Source organism: Notolepis coatsorum (genome assembly GCF_963971535.1).
Source record: "Notolepis coatsorum genome assembly, chromosome: 18".
Lineage (NCBI taxonomy): Eukaryota > Metazoa > Chordata > Actinopteri > Aulopiformes > Paralepididae > Notolepis > Notolepis coatsorum.
Window position 1 is genome coordinate 100,473,822 of NC_140182.1, and position 26,442 is coordinate 100,500,263.

Sequence of the window (26,442 nt, forward strand, 5' to 3'; positions counted from 1 at the left end):
GACTTCACCCACGAGAACAGAGCACAGTACACGGAGCTACGAATGTGCTTAGAGACAATGATGTCCGATGTAGCTGATGAACCGTACAAGTATGCTATCCTACTGAAGCACCTCAAGGTGCCCCGAGCGCACAATATAGCGCTGGCCTATGCCACCTCTACTACTCCATACACAGCGGCTCTAGCAGCACTCGACCAAAGATATGGACGCATATGGGACTACGTAACACAAGAGATAAGGCATATTGACCGCCTACCCCCAGCCACAGACAATCGCTCACTAGATGACCTGTCTATCAAGGTACAATCCCTGGTAGGGATGCTGGGGGCGCAAAGAGAAAAGGGTATGCACGAACTGTACGCGAACTCTAATGTCGAGAGGATTTTAGAGAAGCTTCCGCCCGCCCGACAAGAGCGCTTCAGGCGGCAAAGAGACCACCGTGATCCTAACGGTCCCGAGCCATCCCTCCTAGACCTAGCCGACTTCCTGGCGAGAGAAGTCAACAGCCTACGGTTGGATACGTTCATGCGGAGCACCCCAAGCTCCAAAGAGGGACCTAGGAGAGCAAACGATGGCCGAAGATTGGTGACCGTCATGCACCAATCAGAATCAGTACCGAGCAGCAAGAACCACAGTACCCCCTCGATGAAAGAGAAGTGGAAGATGATGCCCGTACTGCGAAAAGGAACACTGGTTGTCACAATGTGACACGTTCAAGAAGATGACCGCCGACGAGGTGAGTCAATGGATAAAGTCCAACCGACGCTGTTACCGATGTGCGCGCAGTCACATGGCAGCCGATTGCCGCTTAAAGAAGAGGTGTAGTCGGTGTGACGGAGCCCACCTAGATGTCCTACACGACAGTAACAGAAGAAAGCCTGCACCCTCAAGCAGCACAAAGGCAAGTGTTATGTACATTGACCCCGCCAGCAGCGGGGGCGCCCGGGTGCTCTTAAAGGTGGTCCGCGTTACACTGAGTTACCAAGATAAGGTCATGGACACTTACGCCGTCCTTGACGACGGGTCAGAGAAGACCCTTCTCCTCGCGTCCGCTGCGGCCCAGCTGGGGCTGCGGGGGAGCGAAAACCAGATGACGATTCGGACAATAAGAAGAGATCTAAAGACGATAAAGGGCGAGAATGTCTCCTTCACTATCGCAGCAAGCGGGCAGCCAGAGAGACGGTATAGGATTACTAATGCTTTCACCAGCCAAGAAATAGGCCTGTCGCAGTACACCTACCCCATCGCCAAGCTGATGGATAAATATGTGCACCTGCGTCAACTACCTATACCGCTCATAGACGGTGCCACCCTGACCCTGCTGATAGGCTCCGACCATGCAGACCTCATCGTCCCGATAGACCGGGTCCACACAGGGCCCAGAGGCTGTCCTGCAGCAGTCGAGACCCGCCTAGGATGGACATTACAAGGCCCCCTCGCTAAGTCTCTTAACCGAACAGCAGCCACTAACTGCCTCCACTCCAGAGTGACAGAAGAACACACCACCTTCCTACAGCATGTCGAGAGGCTATGGACACTAGAGACAATGCCCTTTAAGAACGAAAAGAAAGACATTCGTTCCAAGGAAGACATTTACGCTATAGCCCTCCTCGAGCAGGGGACAAAGAGAGTCAAAGTCAACGGAGTGATGAGATACGCAACTCCACTCCTGAGGCGAGAGGGTATGCCTACCTTCCACGCCCCAAAAGAAGCGACGGAGCGGTATCTATTGAACACAGAGCGGCGCCTAGCCAGAGACCCCGCTCAAGAGACTGTGTACCGCGCTGAGACCAACAAGCTAATCACAGCGGGACACATAAAGAAAATTGACATTAAAGAGGCCGATCAGACGACCGAATCATGGTACGTGCCGCACCACAAAGTCCACCACAACGGCAAGGATCGTATTGTGTTCAACTGCAGCTACCAGATCGGATCACAAAATCTGAATAAAGAGCTCTTGCCCGGCCCAACACTCGGCCCCTCTCTACTAGGCGTGTTACTACGTTTCCGCCAAGACAAGGTGGCCATCAGCGGCGACATCAAAGGGATGTTCCTGCAGGTGAGACTAGTGGAGGAGGACAAGCCCCTGCTGCGGTTCCTATGGAGAGAGAGGATCGGGGATGAGCAACCAGCCATCTATCAATGGGAAGTCCTCCCTTTCGGAACCACATGCAGCCCATGCTGTGCTACGTTTGCACTGCAAAAGCACGTCGCAGAGGACCCAGCAGCTGATGAAGAGGTCCGACAAAGTGTAGGAAATAGTTTCTACGTGGACAACTGTCGGCAAAGCGTCTCGACGCCAGAAGAAGCCGAGGCCCTTCTACTCAAGCTCCGCGCCTCCCTGATCAAAGGCGGCTTTGATCTCAGGCAGTGGGCCAGCAGCGACCCGCAAGTATTGCGCAGCCTCTCCCCCGAGGACAAGGCAGCAAGCAGCGAGACCTGGATGGCGACCATCCCAGGAGAAGCCCAAGAAATGACATTAGGACTAGTCTGGCGCTTCAAAACAGACTCGCTCCATTATAAACACACACCCCTGACCAAGGAGCAGGGAAGGTCGACTGCACTACCGACCACCAGACGGAGTGTATACAGAACACTCGCCAGACAATATGACCCGTTGGGATGTATTCTACCTTACACCACCAGGGCAAAGATGATTGTAAGAGCGTTATGGGACAAGGACCAGGCTGGGACGACCCCATACCCGAACACCTTGCATCCACATGGAGAGAGTGGGAGACGGAACTCAGCTCACTCCCAGGTGTCAACATACGCCGCAGCTACTTCCCACCCACAGTGAGGCCGGAGACGTGCCAGATGGACCTGCACGTCTTCAGCGACGCCTCCGAAGTAGCCTACGGTTCGGTGGCCTACTTGCGTGCCCGAGAGGAGGGAGGAGAAATACATACTGCTTTCATCCTGGCTCGCTCAAGAATAGCCCCACGAAAGCAACAATCTATCCCGCGTCTAGAGCTCTGCGCAGCCCTAGCAGGAGCGCAACTCGCCACGTTAATCCAACGTGAACTCACCATTCCGGTGCAAAGAACAATCTTGTGGTCAGACTCCACGACAGTACTCACATGGATCCGGTCTGATTTGTGCAGATACAAGGTCTTCGTGGGAGTCAGAGTCACAGAGATTCAAGATTTAACAAAAGTAGCAAGCTGGAGGTATGTGGACACAAAACACAACCCAGCTGACGTCATCACCCGGGGAATGTCCCTGGATGACCTCACCCGTCACAACCTATACAGTGACGGGCCAGAGTTCCTCAAGCTCCCGGAAGAAGAGTGGCCTACACCCACCCCACGGGAAGCGAGTAAAGAGGAGGCCGAAAACAAGAAATCTATGTTCTGTGGATTGAACACACTCGTCTCCACAGACCCCGACATAGACGATTGCCTCACCCTAGAGAGTGCGCAGCTAAAGACATTCCTGTGGCACCACCCAGAGGTTCAGCTCACTACTGACATTACAGCAGCTGACTACGAAGAAGCAGAACTTCTTCTACTACAACGAGCCCAGAGAGACTCGTTCCCCGATGAGCTAGACTGTCTACAGGGAGCAAAGCCCGTCCCATCAGACAGCAGACTGCTCCACCTAGCCCCCGAGAGCGACGCCCATGGTCTCATCAGAGTGGGTGGTCGTCTGCGGAGAGCTCCAGACTTACCGGATGACGTCAAGTACCCGATAGTCTTAAACAGCCGACACAAGGTCACAGAGCTGATCATAAAGAAATACGACGAGGATGTGCATCACGCCGGGGCAGAGAGAGTCTTCGCGGAGATCAGACGTCGTTATTGGATACTGCAAGGGAGAGAAGCAGTGCGGCGCTTCCAGCGAACCTGTCTAGACTATCGTAAGTGGCGAGCGCAGCCCAGTATACCCCGGATGGCTGACCTACCTCCCTGTCGCCTCCGACTCGGCGACAAGCCTTTTCACTCCACCGGTATGGACTGTTTCGGCCCGCTGTATATAAAGAAAGGAAGAGGAACCGAGAAGCGGTGGGGTATTGTATTCAAATGCATGACCACCCGAGCGATGCATATAGAACTCCTTCCAACCATGAGCACAGACTCATTCCTTATGGCCTTCCGAAGATTCACATCGCGGAAAGGCAAACCGTCTATATTATTGTCTGATCACGGGACAAACTTCAAAGGCGGAGAAAGAGAGCTGAGAGAGAGCTTCCAAGCTATGGGCCCAGAACTTAAGACCCACCTCGCTCCATCCCAGATTGACTTCCAGTTTAATCCCCCGAACGCACCTCACTTCGGTGGAACTTGGGAACGAGAAGTACGTTCAATAAAGACAGCCCTGTACGCCGTGCTTGGGGCCCAGACCGTGGTGGAAGAAGTCCTAATGACAGTCCTCACGGAGATCGAGGGAGTATTGAACTCAAAGCCCCTCGGTTACGTCTCAAGTGATGTAGCAGATGTCGACCCAGTCACCCCCAACACACTCTTGATGGGGCGGCTGGACCCCGCGCTACCACAGACAATGTACAGGCCTGAAGAAGCGAACGGCCGAAGAATGTGGAGGTACAGTCAAGTATTGGCTGACAAGTTTTGGAACAGCTTCCTACTCCACTATCTACCGTCTCTACAGACCCGCCAGAAATGGGTGAAAGAGAGAGACAATTTGACAGAAGGAACAGTCGTCATGATTATCGACCAGTCACTACCCCGAGCTATGTGGCCGGCTGGCCGCGTAAGCAAAGTGATCACCGGTGCCGACGGAAAGGTCCGAGCAGCCGAAGTGCTCGTCCAAGGACGGATCTACACCCGACCCGTGGCGAGGCTAATAGAACTGCCAAGGCTCCCCGATACTATCGATGACGACCATGACCCCATGACTTTGTGAACTGCCCGACCCCTCACAACAGACATTGAGTAGTGGACAGTGCGGTTAATCTGTCTCTGCTTAGCTAATTAGGTGGGACTAATTAGGAGGCGGCTGTTACAAAGGATCAGATTAAACCAAATATATATATTTATTGATTGATATATATTGCATAGTATTTGTATATCGTTTGATATCCCTTGTGTATTCCTTGTACATGTGCACGGAATGTCCCTTTAGCCTATTACAGACCATGGTATTTCGTTCTCCTATTGGACAGCGGTCCACAGGCGCCGGGGCCGTGCCTCCAGAGTCAGGTTCAAAGCCACCGTCAAGACATGTCTGTACATGCCCGGCCTTGCCCAGGGATACGAGACAGAAATGAGGTTGGCACTAGATTGTTTGCCGTGCATATAAATATGGCGCAGGTGAATACAGAAGTAGAGTTACCCAATAAGTTGAAGCCTCACCCACGATACTCCGTGCGGTGAAGTATGGCCTGTTTGGCCCCAAATAGAGCATTGAGACCGCGTGCGAATTAATAACTGAATTGTCAGAGTTTGGCGCTATACCGTCGAGTGCGACATATTTCTATTAAGTCAGTAATAGTCTATTTGTGTATAGTGTATCGTGCGGCTAAAGTTCTACAGTGACCAGCATCACCAACGCTTCCTCGTATCAGCTAGAGTGCTTATCCAGGCTGGGCTGCTTTCATGGCGCTTTCACCCGAGGAGACCTAGACGAGAACCGTGTGGACATGTACACTGGATTAATCTACCCGACGACTACATAGCCCTTTGCGGCTGGATTATATTTGTTTTGGTCCTGTGATTTATGGAGCGGAGAATCGCCGACGCCTACACGTGTTGGATTTACCCTGTGAGGAGACCAGTCGAGTCTGCGCCTCAGAGAGCCTGAGGCCGGCTAGCTTTCTTCACTGTGGAGCTACAGTCTACGGAGAACAGCTGTATTCGTCTGTGGATCAAGAGACTATTGCACCGTCTCCTGTACTTGGAGTCTCCTTAGTCATCGTTGACCAGACTCTCTACTACCGACAGATCCTCTACCCCTGCTGGCTTACAACCGGGGGGACCCTTCCAGTATCTCTCGCTATATATTACTAGTGTACCATAGATATAATTCCCTAAGATTCAGGTTGTATAATTACCTCCTGCGTAACCAGAGAATGGACATTCATTATTGATTTGCCTACGCACATTCCTTTGCCTTAAATACAGAGAAGTATATTATGTACCTTTTGCTGCAATAAATACTTGATTACACCTTTGTGTGGAACCGATTCATTGTGGGAAGTGTTCATCATATTTATATATCATGTACTGTATGGCCAGTAATTAAAGTACATAAAGCGGTAGTGGTTTAATGATACCATACTTATCAATACAGTCAGGGAATTGTACCCCTCAGTTACACTTCTGTAGTGTGGTAATGAATGGGTTAACCTTCTGTAGTGTGGTAGTGAAAGGGTTAACCTTCTGTAGTGTGGTAGTGAAAGGGTTAACCTTCTGTAGTGTGGTAATGAAAGGGTTAACCTCCTGTAGTGTGGTAGTGAAAGGGTTAACCTTCTGTAGTGTGGTAGTGAAGGAGTTAAAGGTGAAATGGAAGCAGCAGGTGAGGATGATAGCTGGGGGGCTACACACACCAGCGATCGTCCTCACCTGCTGCTTCAATTTGACATTGATGTACGCTGGTGTTAATTCTCCGTTCTCCAGACGCCCATTCTGTGTTTTTCATTCTTTATGAGCCCCAGTCGGAGGACATCTGTTTGCGTCGTTGACCATTACAGGAATTCTCCGGAGAGCTTTTAATCTTCCATAGAGATCTATAACGTGTAGATATAGTGAAGTGCTATTTTTGTCGACTCCCTTTACCAGATGCTTCACTCTGGGTGTCACTCAACTTTAAACACCTCCTGTATTGTGCCCTTGGGGTCCATTAATTGTCGTGTGTGATACAGCAAAAGGAACGGCAAATGTTTTGCAGACATTTTATTTTACTGTCCCAAGAGCCTCTCTCCGCTCTACAAACCTCCCTGGCCCCTGGGGCTCTCAGAGGACCCCCCTCGCCATAAATACCCTGAATTCCTCCAACTTTCGAACCCTATATATTCTTGGATTCCTTCTCGGTTGCCTCCATAAGGCTCTGTCTCTCCGATGCGCAGCAGAGACTCAAGGGTTCCCATATGAGACCCCGAGCCGCGGGCCAGCCTCTTCTCTTCCAGCTAACCCCCCTCGATGGATTCCAGATCAGGAATTTAATGCATTTTCTGCTTCGCATCACCTCCTTGGAATGTGCTGCGCGTGCCACAAGCCTCATAACCCTGGCCCGATGAGTGCGAGGATGTTTAAAGGAGAGGGATGATGGGATGCAGACGCTGCTGGGGGTTATGGCGGGGGGTTGGGGAGGGAGGGGAGGAGGAGGAGGAAGGCTTGACGGAGAGCATCCGGCGCGGTGCTTGGCGTTAATGACAGGCTGTCCTGTTGCATAAAGCAGGGTTAGGACAGCTGTGGTATGTGTGTGGAGCGCATCTGGACCACAGATTTGGAGTGTGTGTGTGTGTGTGTTTGTTTGGTCTGTCCCCTTCACGCTCCTTCTTGCTCTCACACATTAACGACAATAGCACGAAATGGAGAGAGGGGGGGATGGAGTGAGTTAACCCTTTCACTACCACACTACAGGTTAACCCTTTGTCGTGTGGCAGTGAAAGGGTCAACTTTCTGTGTTGTCGCAGTGAAAGAGTTAACCATTTTTGTAGTGCGGCAGTGAAAGGGTTAACTTGTTTGAGGATCTGTTGGGAGGATGGAATCATCTACGTCTCAAGATTTTACAAGGGGGGTCTGTTCTGCATAACACTAGTAAACAATGTTTCTGTTTTGACGTTGCCACTCTTTTGTGAATCGTATCCAGATAAGACAGTCCGCTGTAAGATTGCTTGCATATAGAGGAGAGAGCGTTTCCAAACTCAAAACACAAACCGCTACAATAACTTTTACATCAATGTAAATGCTTTGGTTTATGGATGTCAGCAATAATGGCCAAGACACAAAGCAAAATAAAATCACTATACCTTAAAATAAATCAATGATCACAAATCTATATTTTTTTCCATCTCTATTTTAAGTCTAGGTGTGGGACATGGTCTCTACTGAGGTAAAGGTTAGAGTTAAGGGGGACATGGTCTCTACTGAGGTTAAGGTTAGTGTTAAGGGGGACATGGTCTCTACTGAGGTTAAGGTTAGGGTTAAGGGGGACATGGTCTCTACTGAGGTTAAGGTTAGGGTTATAAACAACTTCTAGGTGAAAATGACGACATCGTTCCCTGCAGCTCGACCGGAGCAGTAATGAATTAGTGATGAATTAGTGCGACAATAAGAGGTGGTGACGTTTGCGGTTGAATGATGCCATATGCTGTAAATAATTGCACAAGCCTTTCATTTGATGAATGAGTAAATAAAACAAACTCCACAAAGAGAAGGAACAGCATGTCACCGGCCGTGTTGAACAATTAATTTTGTAGGGCTGTCGAAGCTTTTAACGTGCCGCGTGATGGACAGTGATTAATCGCAATTAACGCAAATAAAGAAAATATGTTGCGAAATGCATCCATAGGGGCTGTGTTCATAAAGAGATGCATGAAATAAAGGTGAGTAATGGGTCACAGGAGTGTGACGGCCTCAAGACCAAGTTCAAGTTCAAGTTTCAAGTTTGTTTATTAATTATCACAATAAAATACACATACTTTACAGTGAAATGCTTGGTTCTGTATGAGCCCCTGAGAGTGTGCTTCATACAGCAAAAAAAGTAAGCAAAAAAAAAAGTAAGTAAAGAGGAATATACATATATACAATATACAGTACAATATACAATCTAAAGTACAACCTAGGTACAGTCTAAGTACAGTGAGTAAAAATGAGTAAACAGTGAGGTACAATGCAGAAAATGAGGTACAAAACTTTGAGAGGTGCAAATGCAAATGAGGTATGAATGTAGTGCAAATCTCTTTAATAGTAGATAAATATAATGTAGTGTTAAATTGTCTCTTTAGTTTGCTGGGATCTGGGGAGTGGCTCATTGGGAATGATGCACACCTGTATGGATGTGACTGCTCATCTATATGGGTGCCTGAGCAGTCTCTCTCTCTCTCTCTCTCTCTCTCTCTCTCTCTCTCTCTCTCTCTCTCTCTCTCTCTCTCTCTCTCTCTCTCTCTCTAGGTTATTTGGTTTGGTTGGTTTATTTTTGGTTTGCATACATCCATACATGTTCACACGTCCACACACCACACACATTACTGATAAACTGATTGCATATTTATTTAGTTATCTTATATCAATTCATTTGTGATGTTGTGTGTGGTCTCCACATTTTGTCCTTCCTTTGAGTCAGGTCGTGACAGGAGTTTACAATAATGTTGAATGATGATCCATTTTGTGAATACATTTATTCTCTGATGTAAGAATATCTTTGTTGACTGTTAAAGCAACAATGTGTATCTTTCTATGAATTAAAGTACTGGAGTGTGTACAAAGCAAACAACGCCACCAGCGCTTCAACGCAACACTCTGTGTAACTGCTATAGCTTCAAACGGTCTGCTGGTGAGACACGCTTAATCAGCCTTCTTGTGATTCCAGAAGTATGCCTTGAATGAGACGTGATCGTTTCTTCTTTCACAGAATGCGGGCAGCCACCTCGACCCCCAAGAAACCACAAAGTTGTTCTGCAAATAGTCTGCATGTAAAAAAATTTAAAAAAATAAAAGCCCATGGAGGCAACATGGCATGGCATTGGCAACGACACCATTATCAAGTTTGCAGATGACACAGCAGTGGTGGGCCTCATCAGAAACAACGATGAGTCGGCCTACAGGGAGGAGGTGCAGCACCTGGCAGGCGTGGCCGCGTGGTGAGTCGACAACAACCTGGCCCCCAACACCAAGAAAACCAAGGAGCTCATTGTGGACTTCTGGATGTGCGCCATTAAAAGCAGACTCATACCAACTGCATCACCGTCTGGTACAGCAACTGCACTGCCTCAGACCAACGCATCACCAGTACATCACTCCCTGCAATTGAGTCTATTCATCACAAACGGTGTCTGGGGAAGAAGGCACGCAGCATTGTCAAGGACACCTCTCATCCCAATCATGGACTGTTTGCCCTCCTCCCCTCCGGGAGGCGTCATTACTTTTACCATTTCCACGCGTTGCGTTGCGTTCTGCGATCTGATTGGCCACTGACGTTTCTGGTCATGTGACATCTGCGCCAATCGTGTGACGCCTGTTTCTATCACCGGTTAAGCTTAGGCACTCTTTCGAAGTTGGTTAAGGTTAGAGTTTGTCTTAGAGCAGGGCGATAGAACACCAGCCCTGATTCCAAACTCTACCAACTTCGAAAGAGTCGCCTAAGCTTAACCAGTGATAAACTAGGCGTTAGGTAGTTTGCAGGCTGTTCGAGGCGGAAATAGCCGCAGAAACAGGCATCACGCGATTGGCGCACATGTCACATGACCAGCAACGTCAGTGGCCAATCAGATCGCAGAACGCGAACGCGTTGGTAAAAGTATAGATGCCTCCGGGAGATGCTACAGGAACCTCCCCTCCAAGTCAAGCAGACTCAGGAACAGCTTCTTTCCCTCAGCTGTCATCTCTCTGAATTCTGTACTACGATGACAGCCCCCCCCCCCCACACTGTACAAACTCTGAACACTGAACTCCATTGCCTATACCCTAGGCTCTGTTACCCATACTGTGCGAACTCTGTTGCCTATACTCATACTGCTTCACTGTCTACACACCTGCCCTACACTGTACTCATAGTAATCATAACTACCTACCTCAAACTATATGCTGCCCAGGGCCCATATAACTGCATGATAGCATGTACAATAATGCTGTATATACCATATCTAGATATATTCATATTTACAGCATATGTACATGCCTGCATATAATCCTTTTTACATATCTGTAGATACTATATCTACAGTATATCTGTACATATCCCTACCTACACTTACTACTTATAGTGGCCAGTATGACGTACCATAGTGTCTTTATACCTGTATCACTGTACATATTAATACTACAACTCTGTACTTACATCGCTTGCAGTCAGCAGGTGCCATAAATCAACATTGTACATTTACACTGCTAGCTAGCATAATTAGCAAGCATAACGTAGCTCGGCCTGTGAAGCCTGGCTACTTAAAACGTGTTACTTTGCTGGGAAAGACCGGTTTTCACTGCATTGTGCATACAACTTGGTTTAATCCAAAAGTCAGTTCAGAAGCTTTCTATAGAGCTCCACGGTCGACTCCAACCCTTTCCCCCTTTTTTAAATGTATTTTACACACTCTTGTTGGTTATTTGTTGGGGAATAATTTTTATTTAAAGTTACATTTAATAAATTATAAAGAAATGTGATAAATACCACATTGAATGTTTAAAGATTCTTTTTCAGCCCGTATTAATTTTTCTTCTGAAAAGTGGGACCAGCAGTACAAACTGGGTGGGACTGCAGAGCTCTATAATGAAAACACCCATTCAGATCACTCGTCATTCGGCTAGTTTGCTCGTCAGAGGGATCAAGAATGTAAACACACTTTTACACCAAGGCAGTTGGGGTCAAAAAGAGTATTTATTGCGTACATTTTTATTTAGAAGTGTTAAGGTTTTCAAATTAATTGCCAAAATGAATGTAATAATATTGACAGACGTAGAATTTACAGACATTAGAAAATGTCAACAACTCATTTTAGATGTGGTGACAGGGGTGTCACCAGATAGTTTGAATTTTAAGGGGGCTCAGCTCCCATCTAGGGGGTGCCTTCTGACAATGAGAGAGAGTGAGTGTGGAGCGGGGGAGGGCTTTTATGCACTCTGCAGTGGGGTGTCTCAATTGGCTGATTGGCTGCCAATCTACCTGGAACACACAATATTTAGGACACAGACAATATACTGCATGGTTACATAACAGTAAAAAATCTCTCCAAAATATCCCATTAAGACACCAAGACCTTGAAGAACACCTTAGAAATATGCATGCTGTGATGTGGTATAAAACCACTTTTGACATCACTTTTCAACATCTGGAGATTTCTACAAGAATTGCACGGATGGTGAGCACTTCTGTTCTGAAAATGTCTCAGAAAGACCCTCTTTTTTTCAATATACCTAAGCAGGCCATATATTCTCTGATGGTCTCTATAGTTTGAGGTCGTATAGTTTCATGAGGCTATGATTATCCTAGAGGTCACAATAAGTAAAACTTAAGTAAAACAATATCATGAATATAGTTGGACTCATTTGATACACAAGAGACTTAGCTTCCCAGTCATACCCAATTTATACAATTCCAAGACTGTTTAGGGATCACAGTATGCCGAAATAAGCAAATACACCATTTTTAAAACAGGCAAAAATTATATATTTGTATCACATGCAAGAAACTGCATGGTTTTGCCCCACAACTGTATGGGATTATCATACATTTGGCATGTTTGTAAAGTATCCATAGAACACATTTTTATTGAGATATCTTGAGGTGAGAGGTCAAAGGACCCCTTTCAAAATGGGCCTGCATTTTTCTTTCCTCACCAAAATGAAGCCTAATTTTGGAACATTATTTCGGTCCTTTACAGACGACCAAGATGTACTTGGTACCTATGGATTCCTTACGTCTAGTTTCACATGATACAACTAAGGCTGAGGTGTTTTGTTTATTTTTAGGGGGTAAAATAATTTAAAGGGGGGCTTGAGCCCCCCTAAATAGGGTCTGACCACTGTGTGGCGATGAGGAAATAAACGTGTGAACCCATGTCCAGTATAATGGTGATGACCTTGCACCTATCCGTGTTCATGGAATGTTTTAAACTGGCCCCCAACGTGGGACAGACCTGGGTCAGTAACCCATGTCTAAACAGGGGGGTCAGTGTAAAGGGGATATGGGTGATTATAGAGGTCACTCAGTACTTTTATTCAAGTAATGTAGTTAAGCTTTGTAACAGCTACATGAATGCTGTTTTGACATACTTGCAGGGAACGGTATACTTTTTCCCGAACTACATTTATGTAACACCTAGATCCACAAAGAATGGATTGCACGGTCCTAGTTGCACCCTTACTTACAATTCATTATGAATTGAAAATGGGGGACCCTGATGTAAACAAGACAAAAGTCTTTCTCTGGTCTGCTTTTTTTTCTCTGGTCTGCTTCTTAACAATTGTATGTATTGAGCTGTACTGTACTGTACCCATTCTGCAATCTGTTAATAAAGTTTTTCATTCATTCATTCATTCTCTCTCCCTTCCTCTTTTTTTTTTTTTTTAAACTTTATTTTTTAGCGTTTATCGCTTTCCTGGTCAAGCATGACCGACAGTTGCAGGGTGAAACGGGAGTGAGAGCAGGGGGAGACATTCGGCAAATGACGGCGAGTCCGGGAATCGAACTCGGAGTCAACCAGATCCGTGACGCAGCACGGAGTCCCGCGCGAGCGCGGTAACATGGTGTGCTACTGGAGCACCCCCTCCCTTCCTCTTTTACTCTGGCCCCCTTGATCTCTTTACAGACAAACTTAACGCCGCCCTTCGTAGCACGCTCGACATTGTCGCTCCCCTTAAGCCTAAAATGAAACGTGCGCCGCAAAAACAAACTCCCTGGTTTACGGAGGAATCTCGCTCCTTTAAAAAGGCTTGTCGCAAACTTGAACATAAATGGCGTTCGACCAAACTCGAAGTATTCCGCCTTGCCTGGAATGATAGTTTACGTAACGACAAAAAGGCACTCTCACTTGCCAAAACCTCATATTTTTCCAGGCTCATTAAGGAAAACAAAAACAACTAAAAGTTTCTGTTTGACACAGTTGCAAAACTTACTCAGAAACAACCAAGTGCCCTAAACCATGCGTTCTCGGCTAACGAGTTCATTAAATTCTTTACCAAGAAAATTGATCTCATAAGAGATGAAATTGTTGGCTTACTCAACAATCAGAGTCCCTCCCAACCTCTGATGGGCCTTCCCCCTGACTTTGAATCCAGCCATACGCTATGCTGCCTTGAAAACGTCTCACTTAGTGCCCTCTCTAAATTGGTTGGCGCGGCTAAACCCTCAACCTGTCTGTTTGACCCTCTTCCAGCAACTCTCATCAAAAAACTCTTCCCAACTCTAGGCCCTGCCCTACTCAATATCTTCAACACCTCCTTGTCTACTGGCGTGGTGCCCCTGGCCTTTAAATCAGCCGTCATTAAACCACTACTTAAAAAACCGAACCTCGACCCTTTAATCTTGAAAAATTACAGACCCATCTCCAATCTTCCGTTCCTATCCAAAGTGTTAGAACGGATTGTCGCAACGCAACTTACTGACCATTTATCAAACAATAATCTTAATGAATCTTTTCAATCTGGCTTTAGAGCCTTACACTCCACCGAAACGGCGGTTACCAAAGTCACAAATGACTTACTGCTCTCTCTTGACTCAAACCTAACTTCTGTGCTCTTATTGCTTGATCTCAGTGCAGCCTTTGACACTATCGATCATTCGATTCTTCTAGGTCGGCTTGAGAATCATGTTGGCATTCGGGGTCACGCACTTGCTTGGTTTAAATCTTATTTAACTGATAGAACACACTGCATGGTCTATAATGATTTAACATATGAGACCCTCCCAGTGCAATGTGGTGTCCCACAAGGCTCTGTCCTGGGCCCTTTGCTATTTTCAATTTACATGCTACCCCTCGGCAATATCATACGCAAATTTGGCATAAACTTTCATTTTTATATATACCTATTAAGCCAAATGATTCCTCCCAATTACAAAATCTTGAGGCCTGCCTGCTTGCCGTCAAAAAGTGGATGTCGCAAAACGTTCTACTCCTTAATGCAGATAAAACTGAGATGTTAATTGTTGGCCCCCCAAACCACAGAGGCCTGTTTCAGGACATCTCCCTCACCTTTGATACTTGTCATGTATCCCAGAGCTCCACCATAAAAAACCTCTGAGTAATTTTTTATTCCTCCCTCTCATTTAATGCACATATAAAAAAAAAGTCACCAAAATTGCCTTCTTCCATCTTCGTAATATCGCAAAAATTCGCCCCATTTTAACTCTGGCTGATGCTGAAACCCTGATTCATGCTTTTGTCTCATCACGTCTGGACTACTGTAATGCACTTTTTTCAGGCCTACCTAATTCAACATTCAAAAATCTTCAACTCGTGCAAAACGCGGATACTAACTAGAACTAGAAAATTTGATCACATCACACCAGTTTTGTCCGCCCTACACTGGCTTCCTATTCAAGCCCGATCTGACTTTAAAGTGCTACTCCTCACCTACAAAATTTTAAATGGGCTTGCACCCCTCTATCTATCCGATCTCATCTCCTGATACTCGCCCGCTCGTTCTCTGCGCTCACAAAATGCGGGGCTTCTATCGATTCCTAGGGTTAAAAAGAAATCCGCCGGACACAGAGCCTTTGTCTACCGCGCTCCCTACCTGTGGAACAAATTACCTGCCGTCGTCAGGGGCGCCTGCTCTGTCGAAGCTTTTAAATCCCTGCTTAAGACCCATATTTTCTCTCTCTCCTTCAACCTACCCTGATCTCACCTGGTCGCGTGAATATTAAAGGCAACCAACTTGTGTTCAGCTTTTTGTTCAGCGTTTCTCTGATTGGCCACACGGCCACGTGACCGCCCTAGCACACGCCCTTTTCCGCTGAGAGACGCGGCATTAGCGCTGGTCGAACCAACGCGCTGCTCGAACCAGTTCAGTGTGACTGTACTAAACTCTTCCACCACATGACCGACATTTGACATACAGTACACCTCCTATCTATGTTGGGATTATGTTTGGTCATGACAAAACAATAAAAATCGCTACTGTTAGTAATGCTGCCACCACCCACTTCAATGACAGAGCTCTCATATTTGCGAATGCATAAACTATATCTTAAATTATGGCGATGTGTCTAATATGGCTGTCGCGAAGTCATTGATAAGCGACAGCCATATTAGACACATAATTTAAGATATAGTTTATGCATTCGCAAAATATGAGAGCTCTATCATTGAAGGGCTTCCTACAACAGAGCACCGCCGCTGCTGCTGCTGGAGCTGGATCAAGCCGGCGGCGGCGCACGGAAGCCGGGGAAAAACCACCGCGTCGCCCCGCTGGCTGGCGCTTCAGCAGCCTCCACGGGCGAAATAACATATAACGTTACAGAGCGTACAGTTCCACACTGATGTACAGTGAGTGTTTAATATGGCTGTCGTGAAGTCATTGATAAGCGACAGCCATATTAGACATAATTTATTTAAGATATAGTTTATGCATTCGCAAAATATGAGAGCAGCTGTCATTGAAGGGCTTCAACGGAGCACCGCCGCTGCTGCTGCTGGAGCTGAAGTGATGTACAGTGACGAGTGAATCTGGTAGTTGGTTGTTAAAAACGCGAAACATAATAACGTTACGCTTTCTAGTTCAGCGCATTTCATAACTGTATGGGCTTTGTTTATACTTCAGAGCTCAGAGGTGATGTACAGTGACGAGTGAATCTGGTAGTTGGTTGTTAAAAACGCGAAACATAATAACGTTACGCTTTCTAGTTCAGCGCATTTCATAACTGTATGGGCTTTGTTTATACTTCAGAGCTCAGAGGTGATGTACAGTGACGAGTGAATCTGGTAGTTGGTTGTTAAAAACGCGAAACATAATAATCAGTCAGCAGCGCTCCACTGCTACCGCAGCTGAACACAAGTTGGTTGGTACAGCAGCTTAAGTTGGTTGGTAGTGGTACGCGCTGCCGCTAGCTCCTTGGGTTTCATTTGGGACGTGGGAGGGGCTGCCGCTTGCTTGCGCGTGGGGGCGGGGGGTCGCGGCCAATCAGAGAAAAGCCGAACACAAGTTGGTTGCCTTTAATATTCACGCCACCTGGTCGGGGACTGACCTTTAGATTAATCTGTCTAGTTTAGTTAGGATGTCTATTTTCTCCCATGTCTGCTTTTAACCTCTGTCTCTGTCTCAACGGGCCCATGGAACAGCTTCATACCGCCTTCTGTCTGGCCTGCAGTGCTGAACCTTCTGAGTGACTTCTCCTGCCCCCTCGGGGCATACAGCCCTGAGCTATTGTCTGGTATCTCACCCTGTATTGATTGATTGATTGAAAAGTTTATTAACAGATTGCAGAATGGGTACAGTACAGTACAGCTCAATACATACAATTGTTAAGGGGATGCAGACCAGAGAAAGACTTTCGTCTTGTTTACATCAGGGTCCCCCATTTTCAATTCATCATAACATATATGACATACATGACATACAGATAGACAGTACTGCTACATCTATACATTTATGACATATCAGATTTGCAAATACAGTACTGTTTGTGATACAAAAGTGTCCAGAAAAGGAGTGTATATACATTTGGCATAGAAACTGTACATTGGAGGAGGTTGGTTGGGTGGGGTTGGGTGGGTTGGGTGAGGGCTGTTCATTGGAGGTGGGGGGGGGGGGGGGGGGTTGGGAAGGGGACACACACACATTTTACACTGTACATTGGAATATTGACAAAGCCTTACTTGGTCATTTACTGTACAACTAGGTTAGGACATTTGTAGGGGCCAGTTTCGAATTGCAGTCTCACGTAGGTGTTTTTTGAGAGTGTTTTTGAAGGTGGGTAGTGATTCACATTCCTTTACAGCTTTAGGCAGGGCGTTCCACATTGATGTGGCATAATTGCGAAACGTGTTTAGTCCCTTGTTTGAGCCGAATCTGGGTTTTACATGATTTGTGGAGCTCCCTCTGGTGTTGTGATCGTGGTATTCACTGACCTTTGGGAAGTATTTTGACATGTACATGGGTACCTTGGTCGCGTAGTGTATCTTGTAGACCAGGCCCATTGCAAGTTGCTGTACTCTGTCGTCTACTCTAAGCCATCCTAGGTTGTCAAAGTGGGCAGGGGTGAGGTGGGTTCTAGGAGTCAGGTCAAGTAGTAGTCTGACTAGCTTGTTTTGAGATGTTTGTAATTTGTTTTTTAGTGCCTTTGAGGTGCTTTGGTACCATGAGGTGCAAGCATAGTCGTAGTACCCTTGAATGAGTGCTCCTGCTAGAGTCTTCAGGGTATTCTTGTTTACCAGAGAGGAGATCCGGTACAAGAATCGCGTTCGTTGGTTGACTTTTTTTATTACATTGGATGCCATTTTGTCACAGGAAAGATTAGCCTCTAGGATGGAACCCAGGTAGGTAATTTCATCTTTCCTTGTGATAATATTGTCACCCACTGTAACCGAGAAGCCGTCGGTCTTGCTGAGTTTGTTATTTGAACCGAAGAGAATGGACTCTGTTTTGCCCATGTGTAATGATAGTTTGTTGTCGGCGAGCCATATGCAGATTTTGCCTAGTTCCGAGCTGAGGGCTTTTTCAACCTGTAACTTGTTCTTGTCAGAGACCAGCAGGGCTGAGTCGTCCGCAAACAGGAACAAGTTGCAGTCACAAGCTGACGACATGTATCCATACGCTTACAGTAGTTCTATCTATTACTCTATTTCACAATGTTCTTATATACTATGATTCTACTGTCACCATGTATGCATATGCTCACTACATGTATTTATTGCTCCATCTCCACCCACTACAAACATGGGAACTCTCTAACCCCTGTCCCAACCCCCGCCCCCATCTCTCTGAGTGCTTGTCTCATAGTGCTGACCAAGGTGGTGGATGTCTCGGGGTCTTGGCCAAGATTGCAGTGACTGTTCTACGTGCACCACTGAGGCCATGGATCAGCTTCTTACCGTCTTCTGTCCTGGTCTGTCAAAGTGGTTTGTGGTCTGTCAACGTGGTTTCATTGCTGGGTTAAGTACTTCTATTCTATTCACTTAATATGCTTACTTCATATATCTTTTCTATTCACATATATGCTTACCACTTGTATCTATTGCTATGTCCGCCCATTACAATCACGCGAGCTGTCTAACGCCTGTCCCGTCTCCCTGTCTCCCTGTGAGTTGCTGTCCCGGAGTGATGACTGGAGTGTCGGACGTCCCGTGATGAAGGCCGGGAGGATGCGACCCTCTCTGCGTGCCCTCCTGTCTCCCTGTCTCCGGCTGTCTCGTAGTGATGACCGGAGTGCTGGACGTCCCGCGATGATGACGGGGAGGTTGCGACCCTCTCTGCGCCGCCCCCTGTCTCCCTGTCTCCGGCTGTCTCGGAGTTATGACTGGAGTGTTGAAGGTCCCGTGATTAAGACGGGGAGGACGCAACCCTCTTTGCGCCGCCCCTGTGCCTCAAATAGATCCGCTATCAGCTCTATCTTTAATCTTTCAAAATGTTCAGTTGCTATCGCTATCAGCTCTATCTTAAATTTTTCTAACTGACTGTATGTCGTGTATGTCATAAATGTCATGATGAACATTTCTGGTCTGCATCCCCTTAACAATTGTGTGTATTGAGCCGTACTGTATTGTACCCATTCTCCAATCTGTTAATAAAGTTTTCAATCAATCAATCAAAGATGCAAAACACTTGAATATACTTTATCAGAGTATCAGAAAAACTTGAAAATAAATAATGAAATAAGTAGATGTAAAAACAATCAATACAATTCCCACTTTTACCGGCCTACCACATCAGGGTTGATTGATTGATTGATTGATTGATTGAAAACTTTATTAATCAATACACACAATTGTTAAGGGGATGCAGACCAGAGAAAGACTTTCGTCTTGTTTACATCAGGGTCCCCCATTTTCAATTCATCATAACATATGACATACACGACATACAGATAGACAGTACTGCTACATCTATACATTTATGCATACCAGATTTGCAAATACAGTACTGTTTGTGATACAAAAAGAGTCTAAAAAAGAGAGTATATACATTTGACATAGAAACTGTACATTGGAGGAGGTTGGGTAGGTGGGGTGGGGGGGGGACTGTACATTGGAGGTGGTTGGGTGGGTGGGTGGGCGGGGGTTGGGTAGGCGGGGTGGGGGAAACTGTACAACTGTACAAGCAAAACTGTACATTGGAATATCGACGAAACCATACTTGGTTAGGGTCTCATCTATTCTTGGGTTAGGTAATTTACTGTACATTGGAGGGGGTTGGGTTAGGACATTTACAGGGGCCAGTTTCGAATTGCAGTCTCCCGTAGGTGTTCTTTGAGAGTGGTTTTGAAAGTGGGTAGTGATTCACATTCCTTTACAGCTTTGGGTAGGGCGTTCCACATTGATGTGGCATAATTGCGAAACGTGTTTAGTCCCTTGTTTGAGCCGAATCTGGGTTTAACATGATTTGTGGAGCTCCCTCTGGTGGTGTGGTCGTGGTATTCACTGACCCTTGGGAAGTATTTTGACATGTACATTGTACATGGGTATCTTAGTCATGTAGTGTATCTTGTAGACCAGGCCCATTGCAAGTTGCTGTACTCTGTCGTCTACTCTAAGCCATCCTAGGTTGTCAAAGTGGGCAGGGGTGAGGTGGGTTCTAGGAGTAAGGTCAAGCAGTAGTCTGACCAGTTTGTTTTGAGATGTTTGTAATTTTGTTTTTAGCGCCTTTGAGGTGCTTTGGTACCATGAGGTGCAAGCATAGTCGTAGTACCCTTGAATGAGTGCTCCTGCCAGAGTCTTCAGGGTATTCTTGTTTACCAGAGAGGAGATCCGGTACAAGAATCAAGTTTGTTGGTTGACTTTTTTTTATTACATTGGATGCCATTTTTTCACAGGAAAGATTTGCCTCTAGGATGGAACCTAGGTATGTAATTTCATCTTTCCATGTGACAATATTGTCACCCAATGTAACTGAGAAGCCGTCGGTCTTGCTGAGTTTGTTATTTGAACCGAAGAGAATGGACTCTGTTTTGCCCATGTGTAATGATAGTTTGTTATCAGCGAGCCATATTATGCAGATTTTGCCTAGTTCCGAGCTGAGGGTTTTTTCAACCTGTAACTTGTTCTTGTCAGAGACCAGCAGGGCTGAGTCGTCCGTGAACAGGAACAAGTTGCAATCACAAGCTGACGACATGTCATTTGCATAAATTACGAACAGTAGCGGTCCTAGTATGCTTCCTTGTGGAACACCACAGCTCACTGAGAGGGGGGGGGGGGGGGGATAGGGTACCGTTTACCTCCACCATCTGTTCTCTCCCCTCCAGGTAGGATTGCATCCAGCTCACTGATAGACTATCAAAACCAATTGCTTTTAGCTTGTCAAGCAGAATGGTGTGATTGACAGTGTCGAAGGCCTTCTGTAGGTCCATGACCATGCCGCAGTATTTGCCCGCGTCCACCTCTTGTTTGATGTGGTCGTTTAAATAGAGAAGGCATGTGTCAGTGGAGTGGGATGTTCTGAAGCCAGATTGGAATTCGTAGATTAGATTTTTTTTCCGCGAGGTACTTTTCGACCTGTTCGTATACTATTTTTTCCATGACTTTTGAGATGGAGGTAAGATAGAAACAGGGCGGGAGTTGCCTGAGTCTAATTTGCTGCCCTTTTTGTGCAGGGGTGTTACTCTCGCAGTTTTGAAGTCTTTGGGGACGTGTCCCTGTTTTATGGAGAGGTTTATTATGTACTGGGGTGATGGCGGCTGCTGAGTCTCTGAGGAATTTGGAGGGGATATTGTCATGGCCAGTGGCCTTGTTAGGTTGGAGGGCGCTCAGTTTTTTGAGTACCTCAGCTGTTGTTACCATTTCTAGTTTGAAATCGTCTTTGCGGACCCCTAGGTCCGAACCCTACCTTCGACTTTTACTTGAGTATTTGAGTATACAGTATCTTTTGCCGCCGGCATCATCACTAGGCCTATGTGAGACACTGTATTGTTATCGTGATCAAGGTGACACAAGGTATCCTGATTTATTCCCTCTCCCATAAAGCTCTTTGTTTCACCCTGTCTTGCACCCTGTATTTGAACCCAGCCCCCTTTTCAGCACGTACTCCGTAAACACTTTCCTAGGTTATATCTAGTTGACCGGGTACTCGGGTAGGAATGTCTTTTGGCTCAAAAGAGCATAACTAATAATTCAATGAAATGTGGGTCACATAATGATACACGTGTAAATGATGCTGATGTTGTCTGGATCTCACAAACAGTTGAAACAGGAGAAGACAAGGATCGTACCTTATTTTGGAAAATCAAGGCTTTTTAGACGGTGAAGTCATGGAAATGAAGTCCTTACCATTCTAAAACTATTCCGTCCCTAGAGGGCGTACAATAGAACATACGCATCAAATAATAAGAAAATAAGTGTGGTTTTCAATTCCTGTATTATAGGCAATAGACATTTTGACATCTTTCCAGTCCGCGCAATGATTGATGCAGGGTAACGTTAGTGTGGTACCACAGCGACCTCTGGAGGACATACTTGAGCTCTACAATCTCAGCATTTAACTGATTGATTGATTGATTGATTGAAAACTTTATTAACAGATTGCAGAATGGGTACAGTACAGTACAGCTCAATACATACAATTGTTAAGGGGATGCAGACCAGAGAAAGACTTTCGTCTTGTTTACATCAGGGTCCCCCATTTTCAATTCATCGTAACATATGACATACATGACATACAGATAGACAGTACTGCTACATCTATACATTTATGACATACCAGATTTGCAAATACAGTACTGTTTGTGATACAAAAAGAGTCCAGAAAAAAGAGTATATACATTTGATGTAGAAACTGTACATTGGATTGGGTAGGTGGGGGGGGGGTGGGGGTGGGGGGGACTGTACATTGGAGGTGGTTGGGTGGGTGTGGGGGGGGAGGTTGGGTAGGAGGGGTGGGTGGGGGACACTGTACAACTGTACAAACAAAACTGTACATTGGAATATTGACAAGACCATACTTGGTAATTTACTGTACATTGGAGGGGGTTGTGTTCGTACATTTACAGGGGCCAGTTTCGAGTTGCAGTCTCCCTTAGGTGTTTTTTGAGAGTGTTTTTGAAAGTGGGTAGTGATTCACATTCCTTTACAGCTTTGGGTAGGGCGTTCCACATTGATGTGGCATAATTGCGAAACGTGTTTAGTCCCTTGTTTGAGCCGAATCTGGGTTTAACATGATTTGTGGAGCTCCCTCTGGTGTTGTGATCGTGGTATTCACTGACCTTTGGGAAGTATTTTGACATGTACATGGGTACCTTGGTCGTGTAGTGAATCTTGTAGACCAGGCCCATTGCAAGTTGCTGTACTCTGTCGTCTACTCTAAGCCATCCTAGGTTGTCAAAGTGGGCAGGGGTGAGGTGGGTTCTAGGAGTAAGGTCAAGCAGTAGTCTGACCAGTTTGTTTTGAGATGTTTGTAATTTAGTTTTTAAGGCCTTTGAGGTGCTTTGGTACCATGAGGTGCAAGCATAGTCGTAGTACCCTTGAATGAGTGCTCCTGCCAGAGTCTTCAGGGTATTCTTGTTTACCAGTGAGGAGATCCGGTACAAGAATCGAGTTCGTTGGTTGACTTTTTTGGACCTGAATGTAACACACTTTCCCTTTGCGGGTACTAGACTGGTATCTGCAACTGCAGGTTCACATTTTTTAACCCAGTCCCTATTTAAAGTGTCTGTGATGATGTTGACTAGTACAGGCCATCATTTCACTGATCGCTTTAATATTGAGGAACATCCTACGACTATGCTTGCACCTCATGGTACCAAAGCACCTCAAAGGCACTAAAAACAAACATCACAAAATCAACTGGTCAGACTACTGCTTGACCTTACTCCTAAAACCCACCTCACCCCTGCCCATTTTGACATCCTAGGATGGCTTAGAGTAGACGACAGAGTACAGCAGCTTGCAATGGGCCTGGTCTACAAGATACACTGACTACAGTACACCACTAAGATACCCATGTACATGTCGAGATACTTCCCAAAGGTCAGTGAATTCCACGACCACAACACCAGAAGGAGTTCCACAAATCATGTTCAACCCAGATTCGGCTCAAACAAGGGACTAAACACGTTCCGCAATTATGCCACAACAATGTGGAACGCCCTACCCACAGCCGTAAAATTATGTGAATCCCTACCCAACTTCAAAACCGCCCTCAAAGAGCACCTATGGGAGGCTGCAATTCAAAAATGGCCCCTGTACATGTCCAACCCCCCCCCCCCCCCCCTCCTAATGTACAGTTTCTTCCCCCACGAATGTATATATTTTCTTTTAGGATCTCTGTTAAACAGTACTGTATATTTGTATATCTTGTATGTCATAAATGTAACAGTACTGTATATCTGTATGTCATAAATGTCATTATGAATTGAAAATGGGGGACCCTGATGTAAACAAGACGAATGTCTTTCTCTGGTCTGCATCCCCTTAACAATTGTGTGTATTGAGCCATACTGTATTGTACCCATTCTGCAAAATGTTCAATCAATCAATCAATCAATCAATCAATCAATCAATCCTCTCACAGAGTCCATTACAATCCATCATGCTAGACAATGCTTAAGTAGGGCCTGGGTGCAAAACCTTTTAACTTTTGTGTCAGTGGTGTCATCTCCTCAGTTCTCACTCTTCACACGCTACACTGTAAAGTGTATACATAAGGACAGAAATGCTTCTCCAAAAGACCACTTAAATCCATATCTTTTTTTCCCCCACACACGTTCTTACACATTTCTCACAACTGTAAACAAATTAATTTGGTCTGCAAAGTAATGGTATTTAATGAGTTGGAATTCATCCTCATGTATATCAATAACAAAATATAATGTAAATAGCTATATACCGGTTGTAACTTATTATACTGTTTCTCCAGACTTCACACAGAGTTAAGTTATGTTTGCATAGTTTCTGGTCCACACCTATATGAAGTAGTTATAGTTATAGCAACTTCTCACATAATTTCTGTGCAAACCCTTAAGTAACTAGCAACTGCAGGTTCAGATAAATGTAGTGGAGTAAAAGTCAAGTTCCCTGACGTGGAAAATACTCAAGTAAAGTAGAAGTGTCTCAGAATTGTACTTAGGTTACACTGCTTGAACAAACTTACTAAAAGACAAAACAGATGGATGAGCCAATTACTCAAGATATTTTATTACATAGTTCATTCTTCAGCTATATACATATAAAAAAAACACATAATAGAAACCAAAATGTTCACAAATATCAGCAATCAAACACAGTGAGTTACAGCATAATAACACGGTACAGATGTTCTGCAGTTAGCGATCATGTTTGAAGTGAGGCGTATGTCAAACAACATTAAACATTATTTCTGACAGATCGTCCAAAGGAAGGCAACACAGAAATTCTAGGGGATTTTCTATTACGCATTAATCTCGGACAAACAAATTCAGTCAAGGAGGGGGAAAAACACAGCACTTGGATGGCGGGAGTAGAGTACTAGTTGTTAATGATTTATTAGACTGATATTTTTCACTAGAATCCTTTCACAATCAGTGTCAGGAGTCCTGTTAAATTGCGACATATTATAGGTAATTTTCACAGGCTAAAGGCGCCTTTTTGGAATTACATACATACAAGAAAACAAAACGTTAACCAATGTTATATTATTTACAAAACTCCCTTGTGACGTCCCTTGTAATGTTGAAAATGATATAATAATTGTCCACTCAGGAAGGAGAACACTAACAGCTTTAGTGGTTCAATCTTGCACGTGGACCTCGGGGGCACAGCGGGGTGCACAAGCCCATAACATTATGACAGTTTGAATTTGAAACACTGACATTCCACTCCAGCAATCTGCTTTTTCTTTCCTTTTTGCATCTGTCCGTGTCTGTTCCCTTTTTATTTGGTCAATTGTCAAATCTCAGAAAGTCAGCCAGGGCTCTAGTCAACATTAGTGCACTTCATAGGTAATAGAGTTGTCATTTGAGAGACATAAAACCCCATCGCACACTGATGGATCGACATTGGTGAGCCAACAAACTGTTGCATCCGGTAGTGGGCTCTACTGGGCTCTACTGGGCTCTACCGGGCTCTACTGGGCTCTACCGGGCTCTACTGGGATCTACTGGGCCTGGGTGGTCTGGTTCTTTCTCTCCTGCCATTCCTTCTCCCTCAGGCTCAGCTCGGCGTCAGAGAAGGCCGCGGGGCCCCAGTTGGTGATCATCTGATGGCCCTTTGAACCTGGAGGAGAAACACACGAGGGAAAATTTGAACACAGAGGATGGCGCACGTCAAGCCCTGTCTAACGGACCTGGACAGGGCTATGGGAAGGTGAAGCTAAATAAAACACCTACAGGTTGCAGACGGAACACTGGTTCCTACTTCAACGGCCGTGAAGACTTTATGTGGTGTCTTTTCGCACAGCGCTATGTGTCGCAAAAATTGCGGTCACTCACGGGCGTCCTGTCGGGATGGCTGTGTCTACACGTAACGTTATTTGTGCCGTGGCTCTGGACGGTTTCGAGCTTGTTATTCATTGCCTTCCTGCGAGCCCAACACTGGGTGATGATGCAAGAGAGCGGAATGCTGTGCGCTCAGTGTGGAGTTCGTATCGGTATAGAACAGCAAGCTGTGGGGGGGCAGAGGTTGATTTATATTAGATATGAGGTCGGTTGAGACACAAGCTGTAATTACTAGTTTTGAGACGGTCACATGTTTAACATGAG

The 26,442-nt window shown here is 45.7% G+C and overlaps 1 protein-coding gene across 1 annotated transcript in view; it reads right to left on the bottom strand.

Moving 5' to 3' along the window:
* Window positions 1-24,869: 24,869 nt before the first annotated feature.
* The window catches only part of swap70b (switching B cell complex subunit SWAP70b), an 86,363-nt gene continuing 84,790 nt past the window's right edge, over window positions 24,870-26,442 (bottom strand). Inside the window, exon 12 of the mRNA XM_084334404.1 lies at window positions 24,870-25,957. Within this exon, the coding sequence (XP_084190530.1) occupies window positions 25,839-25,957 (119 nt within the window). The 3' untranslated portion in view covers window positions 24,870-25,838. The remainder of the gene's footprint in view (window positions 25,958-26,442) is intronic.